The sequence below is a fragment of the Xiphophorus maculatus genome, chromosome 19, assembly GCF_002775205.1.
Source record: "Xiphophorus maculatus strain JP 163 A chromosome 19, X_maculatus-5.0-male, whole genome shotgun sequence".
NCBI lineage: Eukaryota > Metazoa > Chordata > Actinopteri > Cyprinodontiformes > Poeciliidae > Xiphophorus > Xiphophorus maculatus.
Genome location: NC_036461.1, coordinates 18704938 through 18723991, shown reverse-complemented (window position 1 = coordinate 18723991; position 19054 = coordinate 18704938). Strand labels below are relative to the sequence as shown.

At 39.9% G+C, this 19054-nt stretch overlaps 1 protein-coding gene across 10 annotated transcripts in view; it reads left to right on the top strand.

Moving 5' to 3' along the window:
- Window positions 1–19054, top strand: part of LOC102221770 (estrogen receptor beta-like) — a 66803-nt gene that overhangs the window by 44999 nt on the left and 2750 nt on the right. For 7 of the 10 annotated variants that reach the window (XM_023352697.1, XM_023352696.1, XM_023352699.1 and 4 more), the window contains 4 exons: window positions 1031–1169; window positions 12850–12983; window positions 16913–17096; window positions 17937–18272. In XM_023352697.1, the coding sequence (XP_023208465.1) occupies window positions 1031–1169; window positions 12850–12983; window positions 16913–17096; window positions 17937–18272 (793 nt within the window). The other 3 variants (XR_002754479.1, XR_002754478.1, XM_023352700.1) reach the window with 3 other exon arrangements.

Here is a 19054-nt window from a genome sequence, read left to right as displayed (position 1 = left end):
CTTTCTACATAAGCTGTGTCAGATTATCCTTTCTGAAAAGGATTTGATCCAAAATCAGAAATGCTCTGATGCAAATTTTACAGTTTTTCTTGAGTGTTTATTGGAACTTGAGACACAATGACCACAACATGCAAGTCATGTATTATAGAAACATTTTGCCCATTGTGGGTTTTTTGATTTGTGTGTAGGGTTCTGAAAGTTTGGGGCATGCTTTCAGAAAATGTGTGTAAACAATCTAAAAAAAAGTATTGATTGTACAACATTTTTTCAAACCTTTACTGAAAACTGAAATACTGCATATATTACAGAAAATACTATAAATGTAAACAGAGATATAAGATAAGATAAGATTTATTGTCATGGTCATCAACAGATTACAACGAGATTGAGATTTGCTTGACTTGAATAAAAAAAAAACGGAATAAGAAAGTTAACATACTGGTAAAGAACAACATATTTTTGGTTGCTGATTCCAACAGAGACCAACAAGCAGGTAAAGGCCTGCAGTCAAATATAAGAACATTTGGGATGTGGAGTTAAACAGGTGCTTTAGTGGATTCATACTGATATAGGTAGCTTCTACCTGTTCGGTCAGGAACAGGTGTTTTCTGTTTGGTTACCATTAAACAATGGAGTCTGGACTGCTTGAATGACATCTGTGTTTACTGGCAGAAGGGTACGGGTAATGTGTCAAAGTAGTGAGAAATAGTTCATACATTTGAGAGAGTTGTCTTCTGCTCTGCTGAAGCAGTGATGATGACAACTGAGTGGATTCCAGTTCCTTCAAGCAGGTTAAAGTAATTGAGAAAAACTGTAATGTAACCACTCAAAATAAAACTAGGATATTTTTTTCAAAAATTAAAGCTGCATTAGAAAATTGTTGATCTGCTTAACAACACTTGGGGAATTTTTTTTAAAATCTTACATTTTCTTGGGAGGATAACAATTTTGACCCTAACTATATTTTGAGTTGTTTTAGGTCATAACTGGTCTTTTATTTAATTTTTTTACTTTGCATGATTTTCCACAGGCTTTGTGGAGTTAAGTCTAGCAGACCAAATCCACCTGCTGAAGTGCTGCTGGCTGGAGATCCTGATGCTCGGTCTTATGTGGAGGTCTGTGGATCATCCTGGGAAACTCATCTTCTCTCCAGATTTCAAACTCAGCAGGTCAGAAAACTTTCTATCATCTGGTATCACAAGTAAGATCAGTCATCTACACAACTCTCTGTGTGACTTCTGCTTGAGCCACATTGCCTGCAAATGCAATCTTTTCTATTGTATACATCACATGACTTGATTTGTTTCCTGTATACTATATATACCAGCTATTAACATTGCAGACTAGAAACTAAGCTAACCATAAGACGTACATTTGCATAAAACATTAACAAAGAATAGATGGAACATAATTTTTTTTGCTATTTTTAAATGACTGTTTGGGAAGAGATGTACTGGTGTAAAAGATGCAAAGGGACACACTTAAGCAACACACTCTAAAACAGTGGACCCCAAAGTTGGTGCTCGAGAGTCGACATTCTGCATGTTTTAGTTCTCTCCCTGGTGGTAGTAACAACCTTTTCATCATGTCAGTGTTCTGAGGCCTTCTAATGAGCCATCATTTGATCCAGGTGTGTTAAACCAGGGATAGAACTAAAACATGGAGGATGCCAGGCTTCAAGGACCAACTTTGGGCACCACTGCTGTAAAACATTGGAAGGTGGGCTTATTGAACTTACTTTCAAAAAAGACTTTGGGATTTGTGAAGTCTTGTCAGGAATGGTCCTTGTTTTTAGGTTCAGAATTTACTTAAAACATATATAAGTAAGCAATTTGTTACTATAAAGCAGATAAAGGAAAAAAAATAAATAGTTTACCTCTCATTTCTAAATTAAGCTGTTCACCTTACAATAACTCTTTTATCTCTCTATTCTCTTCCACACAGACATTCAACTTTGTGCAGTCTGTGTCTGCCTCTGGTATTCACCATTTTTGTCCTGAAAATATAAACAAGAGGTTTAAGTTTTCTGGTGGATGGCAGTGAAATTCTTGACATTTAGTAGCTTTTCATCATTTTTCATCATATTTGTTTGATAAAAACAAACATAACATGTCAGTTTCCTCCAAGAGCTGGTTCTGCTGATGAGTGTGGCTAGTATGGCCTCGCACTCTATCTTTGGCACAAGGGGGAGCAACCAACTCAAAAATACAGGGAGCAAAACAGTCAAGTTCAAGATGACCACTTAAAATCACCTTAGTGGTGACCCAATAAAACAGTTTTTTTCCCCAATAAAGTCCAGGATTCAATAATTGTCTTTAAAAGTCACCAGTTAAGAGCCTTTTGGTAACCAGAGCCACAAGTTGGCCCCCGCTTACTATACTGCTTCTGGTGGAGGCGATCCTTCTGCAGCGCATTCTTTTTTGCTGACCCTCAGCTGTGAAACTCCTTTCAGCCCGATCCAGCTAAAAGGAAGAAGCAGGAAAACACCAGCGTCCCCACACCAAGACTTTGTCGGAGGACATGTTTCTGCTGATAATCTCTGATCGAGACAAAGCGCTATTTACACGCCTAATCCTCCATACTGGGCCGACTCTCTACCTTCCGGTATCTTGCGCCTGGCATGGGGATTCCGTCCGCCCCTCATTCTGTAGCCTGTCCATCTCTGTAGCATGCAGAATTAGTTAGTCCCCTCCTTCTATTACAGCTCCTTTTATTTCGAGCACCTCCAATAAAAGGAGCTATATCGGCGGTCAATTATTGCGCTCCACCTTCCGTACAATGTGTTTGGGTTGTTAAATGGAAAAATAAACAAAAGCCAACACAATCTAAACATGCAAAGTACAACAAAAAATAAATAAATACCATACAATCACATTTTCCCCTGTGCAACATCCCCCCACACTTTTACAATGACAATCCCTAGCACTATTCTTCCGGTCTATATCAAGCATGAAGTTGTCCTAGGTTTTCTCTTGCAGAGCGCTGAGGTCCTAAAAACTCTTTCTGAAAAGGAGCTGAGGGGGTAGGCATGACACCATAAAATGGGGGACCTCTACTAGTCCCTACTACACTCTCCTTGCTAGCTACCAGCTGAGGTTCCTCCCTTAAAGAAGCAATTTCAGTGAATTGCGGTGCAACATCTTTTCACGGCCTCTCTTCTCTGGCTGCACTTTGTACACCACCCCCGTTTCTGTTACTTGCTCCAGTGTAACATGAGGTTCAACTTTCCGTCCTGGGTGCAATTTACCTTGTCCTATCCCATTTCTGTCTCTCACCCTCACCCTCCCACCAGGTGCCAAAGGCAGGGTTTGCGCTTTCTTCTCATATACCTTCTTGCTGTAAAAAACAGATTTTGTCATGTGCCATTTAGCAAGTTCATAGGCAAAGGACAGCTTTGAATTATTGTCTTTAACTCATCCTCCCATGTCATGCTGATACTGGAGTTGTCCCACTCCCAAACCCACATCCACTGGTTGCCTCAAGTGTCTACCAAACACCAAAAATGAAGGGGCATAACCTGTAGAGCCATGGATAGTGTTGTTATAAACCGGCAACAGTTCAGGTAAATATTCTGGCCACCTATGTTATCTCTCTGCTCGAAGAGACTGCAATATATTCACACTACTGTTCCCAGAGGGGTGATATGGAGTGGTCCTGCTTTTAGTGATACCATAGCACTTACAAAGGTCTTGCATTAATGCAGACTCAAAATTTGGTCCTCTCTCTGTATGAAATCTAGCTGGGCTGGGGTGCAGTGGGGCCTTAGGCCCCACCCTGTTTTGCAGGCTACAGGCAACAAAGCCCAACCGAAACTGATGCACTTATTTCTCCATATTGGGCCAATAGAAGAACTGATGAATTCTGGACAAAGTTCTCTGTCCATGCACACCTCTCTGTGCTTGCTTGAGGGGCACACAACTTGGAGAAGAGTTTCAATAGTTTTGCAGTCTGTCATTTTTTTGACAAAGAACACCATCCTGGAGCACGAATTTCCCTCACTTTTTCAAAATTTTGCATGTGACAAGTCCTTTCTGCACTTTGTGCTTCAGGTAAAGTCCCCTGTCTCACATACTTTGACCTGAACATTGCCAAAGTCTCAACGTTCAGGTCCATATCTGACTCTTGAGCAGTCTTAAAATCCTGTGTCTGTAGTCCAGGCTCCTGAGGATTTGGAGAAGTTGCTACATTGGTTACATAGGCATTTTGAACCTCTGATGATGGGGAGCAGGAAATCTGGACAAAGCATCTGCATTAATGTTTTCCTTCCCTGCCTGATATTTCACAACAAAATCAAAGGAGACTAACTGCACTACCCAGTGTTGTTCTGTTGACCCCAGGTGAGAAGTTTGAAGGTGTGGCACTGGGTGATTATCTATAAAGACTGTAAACTTGGCTCCTATCAGGTAATCTTTAAACTTTTCAGTGATGGCCCACTTTAAGGCCAACAGCTCCAGCTTGAAAGAACTGTAATTTGCATTGTTCCTTTCAGCAGGATGCAAACTTCAACTAGTGTAGGTGATCACATGTTCTCTCCCACTTTGCACCTGGGCCTCCACCCATGATTCCGTGCATCAGTATAAACAAATGGTAGGGAGAAGTCAACATAAGCAAGAACAGGGGCTTGTGTAAGTGCACACCTGAACTATTCAAATGCTTCCTGACAATCAGCTGTCCAAGTAATCTTTATTTTTGATCTCTTATTAGCAGGTACCCCAATCAACAGAGAGTTTAAAGGGTGGGCTATTTTGGCAAAACCAGGGACAAACCTCCTATGGTACCCAGCCAGGCCCAGAAAAGCTCTGACCTGGCAAATGGTATTTGGAACAGGGTATTTCTTAAAATCACAAATTTTTTTCAGGATTACGTCTCACCCCATTCTTGTCAACAATATGGCCAAGAAACTTTACCTGAGACTTAAACAACTTGCATTTGTCCAATCTGAGTTTCAGCCCATGCTGCCAAAGTCTCTGGAAAACAGTTTCTAGGTGTTGCAGATGGGAGGAAAAGTCTGGTGAGTATATAATGATGTAATCCAAATATAATGATGCCAGGTTCCAAGGCAGAATCTGTAAGTTGGCCACTTAAGTTTTGCTGCATTAAACGCTGAAATGTGGCAGGAGCAATAGAGAGCTCAAACGGCATACATACAAACTCAAAAAGGCCAACTGGTGTGGTAAAGTCCAAGTCTTCTCTTGGTCTTTAGGGTTTATCTCTGGCAGGTGGCCAGCGGCTACTGGCCAGATCCAGCATTGAAATGGTTTTCAATTCAGGCAGAATGGTTTCTGCCTTTGTTAAGGATGTCAAGGTCTCCTCGAACTCCTCGAAAACGGAAAAGCATCCTTTTGTAATAAGCTTCAGGAAGTAATAAGCTTCCTGTAGTCTAAACAAAATGATAGGCTCCCGTCTTTCTTTCTCACCAGAACAATAGGTACCACCCACTGGCTCTTACTCTCACAGATAACTCCTTTGTTCAGCATATCTGCCTAACGTGTCTTCATTTCTTTGTACATTAAAGGGGGCAAGGGTCGATACATCTCCTTGATGGGTGTTGTGTTACCTGTGTGTATGCTATGCTGGACCTAGTCTGTTCTGCCAAAATCTTCTTCATCCACAGAAAACACTTTTTTCCACCTCTGCAGAAAGGCTCAGACCTCTTGTTGTAAAAGAGGTCTGAGGTCTGCTGTGGGGGTAAATACACAGAAGTTAGAAATTCATTCACCTGCTGTCCATATTCACAGCTTCTGTTACACCAATAATATGTCACAAAATATGCCCATAATAAGTGGGTGAGCAGAACAGTCATCTTTTACAATCACAACACCTTTTTCAGGTATTTTAAGCCCTTCAACTTCAAAGTCCATGATAACATATCCAGAGTATGGGATGGTGTGGCCATTTGCAGAGAAATATCTGTCTCTTGTCATTTGAGGAAAATAAGAATCCATTCCTTGTTGTTGAATCCATGTAACTTGAGAACCAGTATACAACAAAACTTTCATTCTCACCCCACCAATATATAACTCTATATATCAATGGATGGTGCAGTGGCCCCTAGGTCATTTGCTTTTTAACCCATCCCCAATGCCTGGGTCTCAGCAGTAGGGTTACTTAGTTTAAAGGTGGCTGTTCCCCATCTGGTGCTTGGTAAAACCTGGCAATATGACCTGCCCACTTACACTGCCTGCAAATATTTTGTCCATTTCTGGTCCAGCCATTGGAATACCTGGGCCGTCTTTGTGGAAGTCTTGACACCCCTGGAGCAACAACATCCCCCTGATTTTGTTGTAAAAGAGGTCTGATATCATTAATTACTTCTTTTGCCAAATCTTTCATTTGTTCTTTAACATTATGCATTATTTCTCTTTTAAAGTCTTCTTTCCAGTTGGAGTCAGACAAACATCGCTTCTGTGTCGACTCACTTTCTGCAAAACCCATAATCTGTAGTCTTTGTGAGCTGTCATGTTCCTCTTCAAGCCGCAGTGCCTCTTGATGGACGGCGGCAAAGTCCTCTTGAGGGTTGTGCCACACATAGTCTCAGAACATCATGCTCCGAGCATGTGGGACACGGGACCCTCTCACAGGCCAAGTAGCATCTGGTCCAATAAGCTTTTGTCGGTAGGTGCATCAGCAGGGCTGTGCTGCCGCAACCTGCAGCACAATTCTCTCAACCTTAAAGTAAAGGACTTTACAGATTCATCAACCTTCTGAATGCAACCAAAAATGTGTGACCTTAATACAGCAAGTGGAGTATTGTCACCATACAATGTGTCCAAATGATTGAAAATCTTGTAGACCTGGTCTTGGTTCTCCAGCTAGAGCCCCTATAAAAATGTCTACTTTCCTTGACTCTGTTAGTTCTTGAGCATTTAAAGATCTATGCATTTGTTCTATCCAGTCCACATATTTTAGTTAACTTTCAATCCCTTTTTATTTAGGCAACCAAGTTGCAACATTGCACTCATTCATGAACAAGAACCCAACATACTTGAACACCTCCACTTGGGACAGGAGCTCATCCCAAACCCAGAAAAAGAAACATTTTCCATCTCAAGACCATGGCCCTAAGATCATAGTCTCGACTTGGAGGAGAAGAGTGGTGCTCCTGTGCTGTAAACCACCTGCTTAGACACACAGCCCTTCAGTCTCACAAATTGTGGTCTGTTTGTGATGGTGTCATATCTCCAGGTGATTACTGAGGCCTCCACCTGTTTTTTCTTGAGTTTCTCACAGAGCAGATCAGGCTAAATTGTATTTCAATGCACTGGAGAATCAAAGAACCTGATCCTCACAGTGCTTCCTGTCTTTATCCAGATGGTAGTGGGTTTGTTGAAGTAGACTTAGACTTAGACTGACTTTATTGTCATTTTGCATGCACAGGGTGTATACAGAACGAAATTTCATTGCATACGGCTCAGGACAGTGTTTTGAGCTCCCAATGTTGTGAGGTTACTCCAGAATAAAATACAGTATAAAATATGAATATAAATCTAAATATAAAATATAAAGTGCAGGACTGACAGTAAAATAGAAGTTATTTAGCTCTGTACATGTGCAAGGTATAAAGTGGAGACCAGATTTTGAGTGCAGTCCAGTTAAGAGTTCAGCAGTCTGATGGCAAGTGGGAAAAAGCTGTTTCGGAACCTGGTGGACCTGCACCGGATGCTGCGGAACCTCTTTCCAGAGGGCAGCAGGGAGAACAGTCTATGGTGGGGGTGTGAGGGGTCACTGATGATGTTTCGGCCTCAGGACACGCAGCGCTGGGATGAAATGTCCTGAATGGAGGGAAGGGGGGCCCCGATGATCCTCTCTGCTGTCCGCACCACTCTCCTCACGTTCTTCCAGTCGGAATGCACTGGAGAATCAAAGAACCTGATGATTACAATGGAACTGATGATTTCACATGTATCATTAGCAACAGCTGAGAGTGGAATGTAAGCAACACTGGTGACCTCTCTTGGTTAATAATATGGTCAGAAATTTACTGCCAATCTGGGCTACAGAGACGACACTTCACAGTAACATGTGCTGAATGACTCCATCTGTTGTTCATAAACACTGCTAATCCACCTCCTTTTCTTTTTTGCTGCTCATACATTCCAAAATACAGAAGAGGATTAGTACGGAGCCCTCTAGGGGACATCAGGATTTTTTTTTCTTTTGCGTTCCCTCGCAATACTTTTGTGTTCCCTCGCAAAACCTTTTGCGTTAGTTACCTCGCAAAACTTTTGCGTTCCCTCGCAATACTGTACTGGTCAGTTGTGCAGCATAATTGAATACTGAAAGCCTTTCTTACGGTGGGCGCCGTACTTTATGCTTTAATATAAGGTTATGTGAGGTTTTTCCTTAAATGTTAGTACCTTTTTGTGAAATATCTGAAGTTTTATATCTTTCTTTAGGATAGAAAGGTACCACAAACCTACGATATAAACAGAAACCTTCCGTAAGTAGGAAAGAAATAAAAATACATTCTAATTTGGACTATTTCTGAGTTATTATCGCGGGTAATAAATCATCTGACAGTTTTGATTGTGTCTTTGTTGTGTTCGTAGTCTGAATGGTTTAAAGAGCTGCTTTCAGTTCCGCTCCATCTTAGCCTTAACAGACATAAACATACAGTAAAAAAATCGATTTGGGTTTGGAGTTGATTGATACACGGACAGATGAGATTTCCCAAGTTAACCCAGTGCGGTCCTTTACCATCATTCGTTTGTCGTGTTTTTAACAATAAAAACTTGTTAATAGTAAAAACTGTTTGGTGCAAAACACTGATTGAAAATCGATTTATTTTTTATTGTATGTTTATGTCTGTTAAGGCTAAGATGGAGCGGCACTGAAAGCAGCTCTTTAAACCATTCAGACTACGAACACAACAGAGAGACAATCAAAACTGTCAGATGACTTATTACCCGCAATAATAACTCAGAAATAATACAAATTATAATGTGTTTTTATTTCTTTCCTACTTACGGAAAGTTTCTGTTTATATTGTAGGTTTGTGGTGCCTTTCTATCCTAAAGAAAGATATAAAACTTCAGATATTTCACAAAAAGATACTAACATTTAAGGAAAAACCCCACATAACCTTATAAATTAAAGCATAAAGTACGGCGCCCACCGTAAGAAAGGCTTTCAGTATTCAATTATGCTGCATAACTGACCAGTACAGTATTGCGAGGGAACGCAAAAGTTTTGCGAGGTAACGCAAAAGGTTTTGCGAGGTAACGCAAAAGAAAAAAAAATTCCCCATGTCCCCCAGGGGGCTCCGTAGTCTTCGAAGATGCCATTTTTAAATTAAAGAACAAAAGGTGGGTGAAACAAGATGGATAGTTTAATGTCTAGTGTAATGGCTACAGCTAGCTGTTAGCATGTTTTTAGCTGACATCAACGGAGGATGTGTCTCGCAATGTTACATCACATGCGTTTAATAAAGGTTGTAAACAGCTGTTTGCCGGAATTATCCCTGATGGGGTTGTTTTCTTTTTTCATTTGAAAGTTTTCCAAGGAAAAATTATAGCAGAGGCTGTATTACAGATATAGCGATCAATATGATTGGCGTGCCAATAACTTTTACTTCTGCGAAAGAGAGAAAGGTTAATTGGTTGTTCTGATCGTGGGACGTCCTCACCGTTTAGCTAACATCAACTGATGTGCACTGCTATGTTAGTGGTACAATGTCGGAAAAAAATGGAAACTGTTTCATAATCACAAAATCATTTACCTGCACTGTATGATATATCATCTCAAGATTGAAATTTCATCACATACCCAGTGCAAATAGTACAGTTATCGTCCAGGTGCGGAAATGTTATAGGCTGCAGTTGTAATTCACTAAATCAAAATTAATGTTTAAAGTTATTTGTAAAATAAAAAGTGCTCGTTAGGATCACTCCCGCCTTGAACTTTGACCACAGGGTGATGTGATGTTGTCTGCACAACCAATAGAAAAGCAGAATGTTGTGATAGATGGATGGATGTAAATAAATAGGCAAGTAAATAGATAAATAATGAAAATAGCAAAATTACCCCATTGTTGTTACATACAATGTTTCTTTTTGTGTGCCATGTGTAATACCTTTTACTATAACTAAACTGCATTTATAAACCGGTGTTGGTACCAATATCCTAATCAATCCGGTCTTTTATTGTTTAAAGGCAAACTTCCTTTCTCCCCAATATAGGAGATTGCATTTATGTTGCAATATCAGTATTATCAGTATTTTCTTACTACCATAAGCAGTGAACTAAAGGTACATTATTTTGGGTGATCTTATTATTGTTCTACAGTGCATTGAAGAAAATAATTGCTTTTTATATCTGTTTACAGATTAACTGTGATTTCATAGCATTGATGGATGACAAAACTGCCAGATTACAAACCCCGTCCACGGAGACTGAATGCAATTTGAATGCGTCTGCAATTTCTTTCAAAAGCAAACAACCACTCTAAAGAAAACAAGGACATCTGCAGGAAGATCCCCTCTGAAAGTGAAAGAGAATTCCTACAATGTCAGATTTGGATGCACTAATCAGACTGAACTACAGACTTTCTTTCTGTACCAAATAAATACTTGCAACAGTGATTGGATTATATTGTGCTCATCTCACTTCCAAACTTTGTAGGTCAACCAATATGATTATGCATCCTAACTTGTGACAACACTAATTTATGTTGAAATGCATGAAGATGTTGCATATGAATTGCATGTGAATCACGTGATTTCACCACGAAACGTTCCAAAATCACACGTATACATGTGCTTTCACATATGATTCACATCTTTCACACATCATTCACATGAAAAAGTTGTGTGAACCACATGTGGAGTTTTCATGTGGTCACATGTGAAAGTCACATGTGATAACATATGAAAGTCACATGTGATTTTCATGGGATTTTTTTGTAAGGGTGGTCATTATCAGAGGATAATGACCAGATGGTGGAAATTACTTATAATTATATAAATAAAATAGCATATCTGGGGAGTCAAAGGGGTTAGCATACATTCAGACCTCCTCCTCCTTCTTGCAACACGCTGTCCGTCCGTCCACCTCCACCTCCAGCACTCAATGGTATGCTAGCCCCCCCCACCATCTCTCCTTCAATCCCCAGGGCCCCATTCTTCTTCCCCCCCCCATACCCCCCTTTCTAACGATATGCTAGCCCCACCAGGTCTCCCCCACCGTCTCTCCTTCTTCTTCAAATCCTCCTCCCCTCTTTCCTCCCACGCCACCATTCCCTTGGCCCCCCATTCTCGCTCTTCGGTTCACTCTACCCACCTCGCTCTGACTGTAGAAGCAGACGACTAAAAGTTTACGAGCACACATTTTCAGTCTGAAAGCAGGATTTAATGTCTTTTGCTCTCAAAACTTTTAATACTGTTGCTTACATTTTTATTTTGAAAGCAGGATTCATGTCTTTCTTCTCAAAACTTATAATGATTGCACTCAAAACCTTTCCTTGCACTAAGACTTAGTCTCTCCTTGGAGCAAATCTTTGCTTGCAAAACTCTCTGCTTACTTGGTGGAATTTTCCTTCCATAAACCAAAAGCACATATTTTCAGTCTGAAAGCAGGATTTCATGTTATTTATTCTCAGAACTCTTAATACTTTTGCTTACATTTTCATTTTGAAAGCAGGACTTTGTCTTTCTTCTCAAAACTTGTAACTTGTATTCAAAACTTCTCCTTTATCTATCTATCTATCTATCTATCTATCTATCTATCTATCTATCTATCTATCTATCTATCTATCTATCTATCTATCTATCTATCTATCTATCTATCTATCTATCTATCTATCTATCTATCTATCTATCTATTATGTTATGACTATGTTGCCTTTGGTTGGGTGAACAAAATCCTGCCTAAGATCAGTAGCTGTTAGCGATTAGTAGCACACTGCTGGCAGATGTATAGTGTAGCACGGAGCAGAAACCCACATCCAGTGGGTGGTGCTGGTTGCTACACTTGATAATAGCCACACAGCCACACCTGCTAGAAGGAAATAAGCGCACCCAGGACAACATTTCCATTCTATTGGCTGAGAGATTGCCAGGTGATTGTGCCAAAAGGCAGTTCCGTCTTTCATAAGCGAGCAGAGACTAGGTGTGAGCGTGAGGAGAGATTTTGAGTACAAGCGTTACAAGTTTCGAGAAGAAAGACATGAAGTCCTGCTTTCAAAATAAAAATGTGTGCTCTGGGATTATGGCAGGAAAAATCGACCAAGCAAGCAGAGAGTTTTGCAAGTGAAGATTTTCTCCGAGCAGAGACTAAGTCTGAGTGCAAGGAGAAGTTTTGAGTACACTCATTACAAGTTTTGAGAAGAAAGACATGAAATCAGGATTTCATGGGCATGAAATCCTGATTTCATGTCTTTTGTTCTCAAAACTTGCTCTCAAAACTTCCAGACTGAAAATGTGTGCTCTTGGATTATAGCAGAAAAATTCCCCAATATGTTCAACCTTATAAATCAGTCTTGCAATCGGGCCAACTAGTCGGTGTTTATGAAGTGCTGGGATTATTTTGGTTTATTAATGCTTTTTTTCCCGATCGCCATCTTGTTGGACAAACCAAGCATCTATCTTTTTTTGTTTCTTCGTCAACGGTAGTAGGAATTTACCTCACAATTGGTGGGTTGCTGGTTCGATTCACGCTCTGACTGCCTCTGTCGTTGTGTCGTTGGGCAAGGTGCCTTGCCTGGTAGTGGTGGTCAGAGACAGGTGGCGCCAGACATCTGTGACTACTTCAATGTGTGAATTACTGAATGTAGAGTAAGGCGCTTTGGGGTCTTATGGATTTGATAGAGTGCTATCCCAGTAATTTACTATTTCTTACTTTGTGTCTCTTCAGGGAGGAGGGACAGTGTGTGGAGGGCATCATGGAGATTTTCGACATGCTTCTTGCAGCAACCTCTCGCTTTCGGGAGCTCAAGTTGCAGAGGGAGGAGTATGTCTGCCTCAAGGCCATGATCCTGCTCAACTCTAGTGAGTATCACCAACACACACACACAAAAAAACATCATGACAACAAATCTGTACCAAGGTTGCGTGAAGATACAAAGTGTGTTTGGTGCTGTGTAATCAGTAAAGCAATGTGTGCTTTAGGTCCTTACATAACCTAGATAAGTTTGACCCTCAGCTTTGTTGTTGTTACTGTCATAATCTTGAACATGGAGGGTTAGTGACAGTCACCACATCTCTGGTTCACATACATTATAAAAGGCTGAAACACAAAACAACATTTTCTAAAATGAAAACAAGACTATTCAGAAACAAGACTATTATGCTGGGGGAAAACAACATTTGACTAAATTGGTAAAATATTGTTTTACCCCCAGCATAAGCACAAGACTCTCTCAATAGTATAATTTGAAGAAAAAAGAATGAAAAGATCAACTGATCATCATTAGTGTGACTGCCTCTCTAAAAGCAGGACTTTTAGCAGTCTGCTAGTATTGTGCAACGATAGATTGGTTTGGCTATAAATAACTGTTAATATGTGCTAAAGGCAATTACTAACAAAGTTAATAATTTGAAAGAAATTATCAAGCAGGGGAACCACCTGATTATTGGGAAATAATAGCTAAACAACTTTCAGTCTCTTTCAACTGTTGTTTTATGAAAAACTGCATGGTAAGATGTGGTATGAACATTGAATGAAAAGGGGAACTTGTGAACTGATGTACTCAAACAGCATGCTAAAATACCAAGGAAAATGAAAAAATTAAGAAAAACTAATAAACTGTGGAGGGAAAAAATTATAAAAAGGAACCAATCAAGATAAACTGAAACCAATAACTAATAAACAATGCAATAATATCACAGTTCAATGTAAATATGTACTGAGGTTTGTTTTGATTAACTGAAATGAGGCATGATTAGCTCTGAAAGCTAACAAAAAAACATATTTGTTTTTTGTATTTGGTGTTCAAACAACTTGTTCACAGTGCAAAGCATAAGGGAAAATGAAATATTCTTTTAATAAGATGATTTGCTAAGCTAGCTTATTGAAAGAATATTTTACTTTCCCTCCCCATTTGACAACAAAGAAAATGGTGGCTGTGGCATTATTTTATTACCACAAGGAACAACAATCATGAAACATTGGTGGCAGGAATGGGTCACTGGCTCAGTCCACTCTCTAGCCATCTCTGCCCTTGTGTCCTTGAGCAAGTTACTTCACCGCCTTGTCTGCTGGTGGGGGTCAGGCTACTTTCCAGTAACTTGCCACTATCAGTGTGTGAATGACTGAACATAGTGTGGGGAGCTTTGGTGTCCTCTGGACTTCATAATGTATTATACAAGTACAGATTATGCACCATATGGAATTCCCATATCGAATTACAATATTGCTGAATAAAATTCAGTATTTTAAGGAGTAGTGGCTCATTTGTTGGCTGCAGCACTATTTAGCAGCAATCACCACAAGTCATGGTTAGGTTTGGGTAAACACCCATGCAGAGAGCTTTTTTCTACTGATTTGTAGGAATATGTGGATGAAATGACCTGCCAGTACAGGATGCAGTGGTTTCCAGTGGTCACAGCACCCTCTTCCTGCCCCTCCTCCTGACCAGCAGACATGTTACAGGTTTCATGGAGGTGACTGACCTTTTCGAACAAAGTTTCCTCCTCCCAACAGAACACACCACTCTGCCAGGGTCTGCTCTCTATTGATTCTGCTCTGCTGCAGCTTGGCTGGTCTTCCAAAAGAGGACAAATTGTGCAAGAAGAGATATGGTGAAAGGTGGAGGAAAAATCCGGAGGTAACGGGAATGATGAATTTAGATAAGAAGAAAGTTGTGTCTCTCCTCTTTCATGTGTCCTCTGTACTCATTATAGGTGGACAGGTTGATTTATAGCTTATCCTCTCGTCCATTGTCTAATTTTTCATCCTGAGTGTTTGTTACAAACAAACAGTCTTTGGGTTTGTTGATGAGCCAGATGATCAGAATAAAGGCTCTGTAGAAACATGCAAACCTCACACTTCATGAGGCTGTAGTATCTTACTATAGCTGTTTTTTTCTACTATATGGCTGTAATTCAGACTTTTGTTAGTAACTCCGAGGAGGAGCCTCAGATTCCAAGGTCCACCCAGGCATTTTGCACAGGTGAATGGTTGCCACAGGAGATTAAAGGATTTCTCAAACATGAATAATTATTAAATAAATAAATAAAAGAGATTAAAGCCAATATCTAAGAAAATGAACCAAAATTTTGCTAAAAAGAAATGCCTTTTGTAAAATAGTCAGTGCATTGTGGCGTCAGGGAGGGCATTCCAGAATTCATTGTGATGTTTAATATAATTCTTTATTTAGTCAGACGTTTTGTTAATGCAATTTGAAACAAAAATTGAAATTATTCTATAGTAAATTAAGTACTCATTTTATCTTTATATTGTGAGTGAAAAAATAAAGAAATGTGTGCTCTTTAACTAGGTCAGGATATTTTTTTATTTTATATTGTGAAATAATTATTTAGTTTAAATTGCAGTATTAAGTTAAAACTCGAAATTCAAGATTAATGGATTTGAAAAACAATGTTTAGACAACATGTCTCTTGCTGTTTGTGGATGATGAGATGTACCCACTAGAATGGCTTCAGTTTTGGAGCTGTTGAGTTGGAGAAAATAGTGCGCTGTCTATGACCTTATCTTCTCTAGACAAGTTTTGATGAGGATGCTTTATACTTTATCTATCCTGGTTACAGCAGTGGCATTCACATAAAGCTGCGTGTCATCAGAAATAGCAGTGAATGGACAAACCATGACGGTTGATGACTTAACCAATTGGGAAGGAGGTAAAGAATAAAGAGGTTGGGACCAAGGATTGAACCCTGAGGAATACTGAGGATGACTGTGTTTGGATTTGATGTGGACTAACTCATGGCGATTAATTTTATCTGATTTGGGAGGTAAGTACTGGAACCAATGGAGGGCAATGTCAGTGCATCTTGTGTTGAGTTGAAGCTGGTTGAATAAGATGCCATGATCGACTGTTGAAAGCAGCAGGAGGATGAGGAGGGAGGGAGAGTCAGCATCATATTACATCAGGAGGTCATTTCCGACTCACAAGCGCGGTCTCTGTGCTGTATGATATGAAGGGCAGATTGGATATAGGTCTGTAATTTGAAAGGACTTCTGGGTCAAGAGTGGATTTTTTGAAGCATGATCTGATTTTGGCTATCTTTAAGATGAAGGGGTCATGACCAGATTAGAGAGAGTGGTTTTTAAGAGAGGTATCGGAGAACTTGAGGCGGTGATTTGTGATTTTTCGAAGGAGGCTGGGTAAGGCTCACAAGTGGAGGGTTTCATCTTTCTCATGATGTCAAAACATCATGAGAAAAAACATCTTTTGATAAAATCAGGGGGAAACAGTTCAGAGGTTTGAAGATGGCAGATGTAGGTGGAGAAGCAGCTTGGGCGGAGGGACCAGAGACATGGTCTCCAGCAAAGGAAGACTGTTAACTGTTTCTATGGAAATCAGATCTAGATCAAACAGATCTAGATCTAACAAATCTAGATCTAAATGTGAGGAAAGGAAATGAGGAATTGTTTGTGTGTGTTGCTTTGATGTATGCACAAACAAATATGAAGCGAGAGGTATCCACAATGATCAATTCTATCAAGATGACCATGATATTAACTTGTACTTATTAATGTTTTTCTATGTTTTAAGATCAACTGTGTGTGCCCCAAAGTAGGCAATTAAAAATGCTGAGTAATTGAGAAGGTAAGTCAAGCTGCTATCAGTTGGAGCCACTGATGGCAGTATTTAGCATGCTTAGGTCAGTAAATCTTTGACAATATTGTAGGTTTTATGAGTTTGACTTTGGGTTGAATTTACTGGGATAGGGCTGCCAAGGACAGTGTTGTTGAGTTAAAAATGTATGTAAAATATGTTTGTTTGTTTTTTCAGATCTATGTACAAACTCCCCACAGACTACGGAGGAACTAGAGAGCAGGAACAAGCTGCTGCACCTTCTGGACTCAGTCATTGATGCTCTAGTTTGGGCCATTTCCAAACTGGGATTGTCCACGCAGCAGCAAACTCTTCGCCTTGGCCACCTCACCATGCTGCTCTCCCACATTCGTCATGTCAGGTGCACACGTCTGAAAATGACATAATGAAGAAGCATCCATATATGACAGAATCTCTCACTCATTGAACTTTCCATTCTGTCACATTCCAACCACAATCCTTAGTGTATATCACTGAGATTTATGTAACAGACCAACACAAAATTGTTCACAATTGAACTTTTTTCACAAATAGTGTGCCATTCTGTTTTCACCCATTTATTGTGATGATATCTTACCATGTCTTAACATTGTCTTAACATCTTAGCATGTTGTAATTCCAATCAGATTTCTGCTGTTTCTTTCCCCTGTTGTCAAGCTCAGCAAAGTAGAATGCATTCTACCATCCCATTTCCTCACAGTTTGGAGTGGGAGCTTTTCAAGTATAACTGCTACAAAGTATTTTAATGTTTTAATTACTTTCTCCAGTTAGTTTAAATTGTAGAATTTTTTGACCACTCTGTGGTTGTAATGAGAGGGGAAATGTGTGATCGTATGTCTAACTTGGTTTCTAAGTTTAACATCAAAATGTTTCACTTACTGGTTTATGTAAGTGATACCTAAACTCCACCAGCTGGAACACTAACACTAATTTTAGTGTTAGTGTATTTGGGAACACTAGCAATCAACCGTTATCATAAACACTGCAGATAGGTCAGGGAAATGGCTATGGAGAAGTTTAAAGCAGGCTTAAGTTCTAAAACAATATTCAAACTTTTAACACCTCCCATGTAATTTGTAACATAGAATTCCATTACAATACACTGAAATACATCAAATGAAACATGAGACAGTTTCTTTTGAGTTTCAGAGAAGACATAGTGAACATGGCTTTTTCAGTTCTTCACCTTCTCTCTCCACAGCAACAAAGGCATGGACCACTTGTCGACCATGAAGAAGAAGAACGTGGTTCTGGTGTACAACCTTCTCCTGGAAATGCTGGATGCCAACACATCCAGCAGCAGCAATCAAACTGCTGCGTCCTCGCCGACCTCTGAGACCTACTGTGACCACCCTCCCCCTCCATTTTACCTGCAGGCTGATGTAGATCAGACCTTCACCACCAGTTCCAGTAATGATAATTCTATGGTGCCTCCAGGGGAACAAGTTGAAGACCATATGATGGTTAGACACATGCAGTCTCAAGGCCTCTTGTCCTCTCCTCTACCTATAATAGGATTTCAAATGAAAAGTGAGGAGTAAGTTTCAGAAGTCTAGCACTCGTGTCATTCAACATTAATGTAATGTGCTTTCACATAATACTAACATGACATGTTGGATATACATCAATATTTTTTACATGGGGTAGCCATGGCGACTGTGGTAGGAGTTTGTCCTGCAACTGTGTGGGTTTCTGGTTTGAGCCCCCAAAGTGTCCTTGGGCAAGGCACTTCATCCTTCTTACTGGTGGTGGTGGTAAGGGGGGCAAGGGTAGCTGTGATATAATGTGTGAATGACTGAATGTAGTGTCTTCACACAACAGCCACACTACAAGATTTGATTCTAACCTGTGGTGTACCCCCATCCCACCAAACCCCCACCCAGAGCAAATGCCCAGAAACAAGCTTGAACAGTAATTTAGATAAAATGCTATTTTGGACCAAAGGACAGTAAATTTCCCAATGCTTACCTTGATCTGAACTGTGTTTAAGCAACAGGAGAGTGGAATGGTCAGTGAAGCTCTTTCTTTAGTGGGGAACCTTCAATCATCTGTTAGACTAGGTTATCTTAGCATCCTGTTTTTATTGACTGGACTCTGTTCAGTCAGATTTTCTGGAAAGAAAATCGCTTTATCAGGTTTTCTGGACCTGATAAAGTGCTGTACAAGTAGAAGTCATTTACCATTTTTCATACCTTAAAGGGGTAGTACTATGCATAATTGATTGTTTTAGCTTTTCCTTGTAATGTTATTCCATTATCAAGAACATACCTGGATGTTTTTGATTTATAAATATAGCCTTGATTATAGCATGTTTGAGAA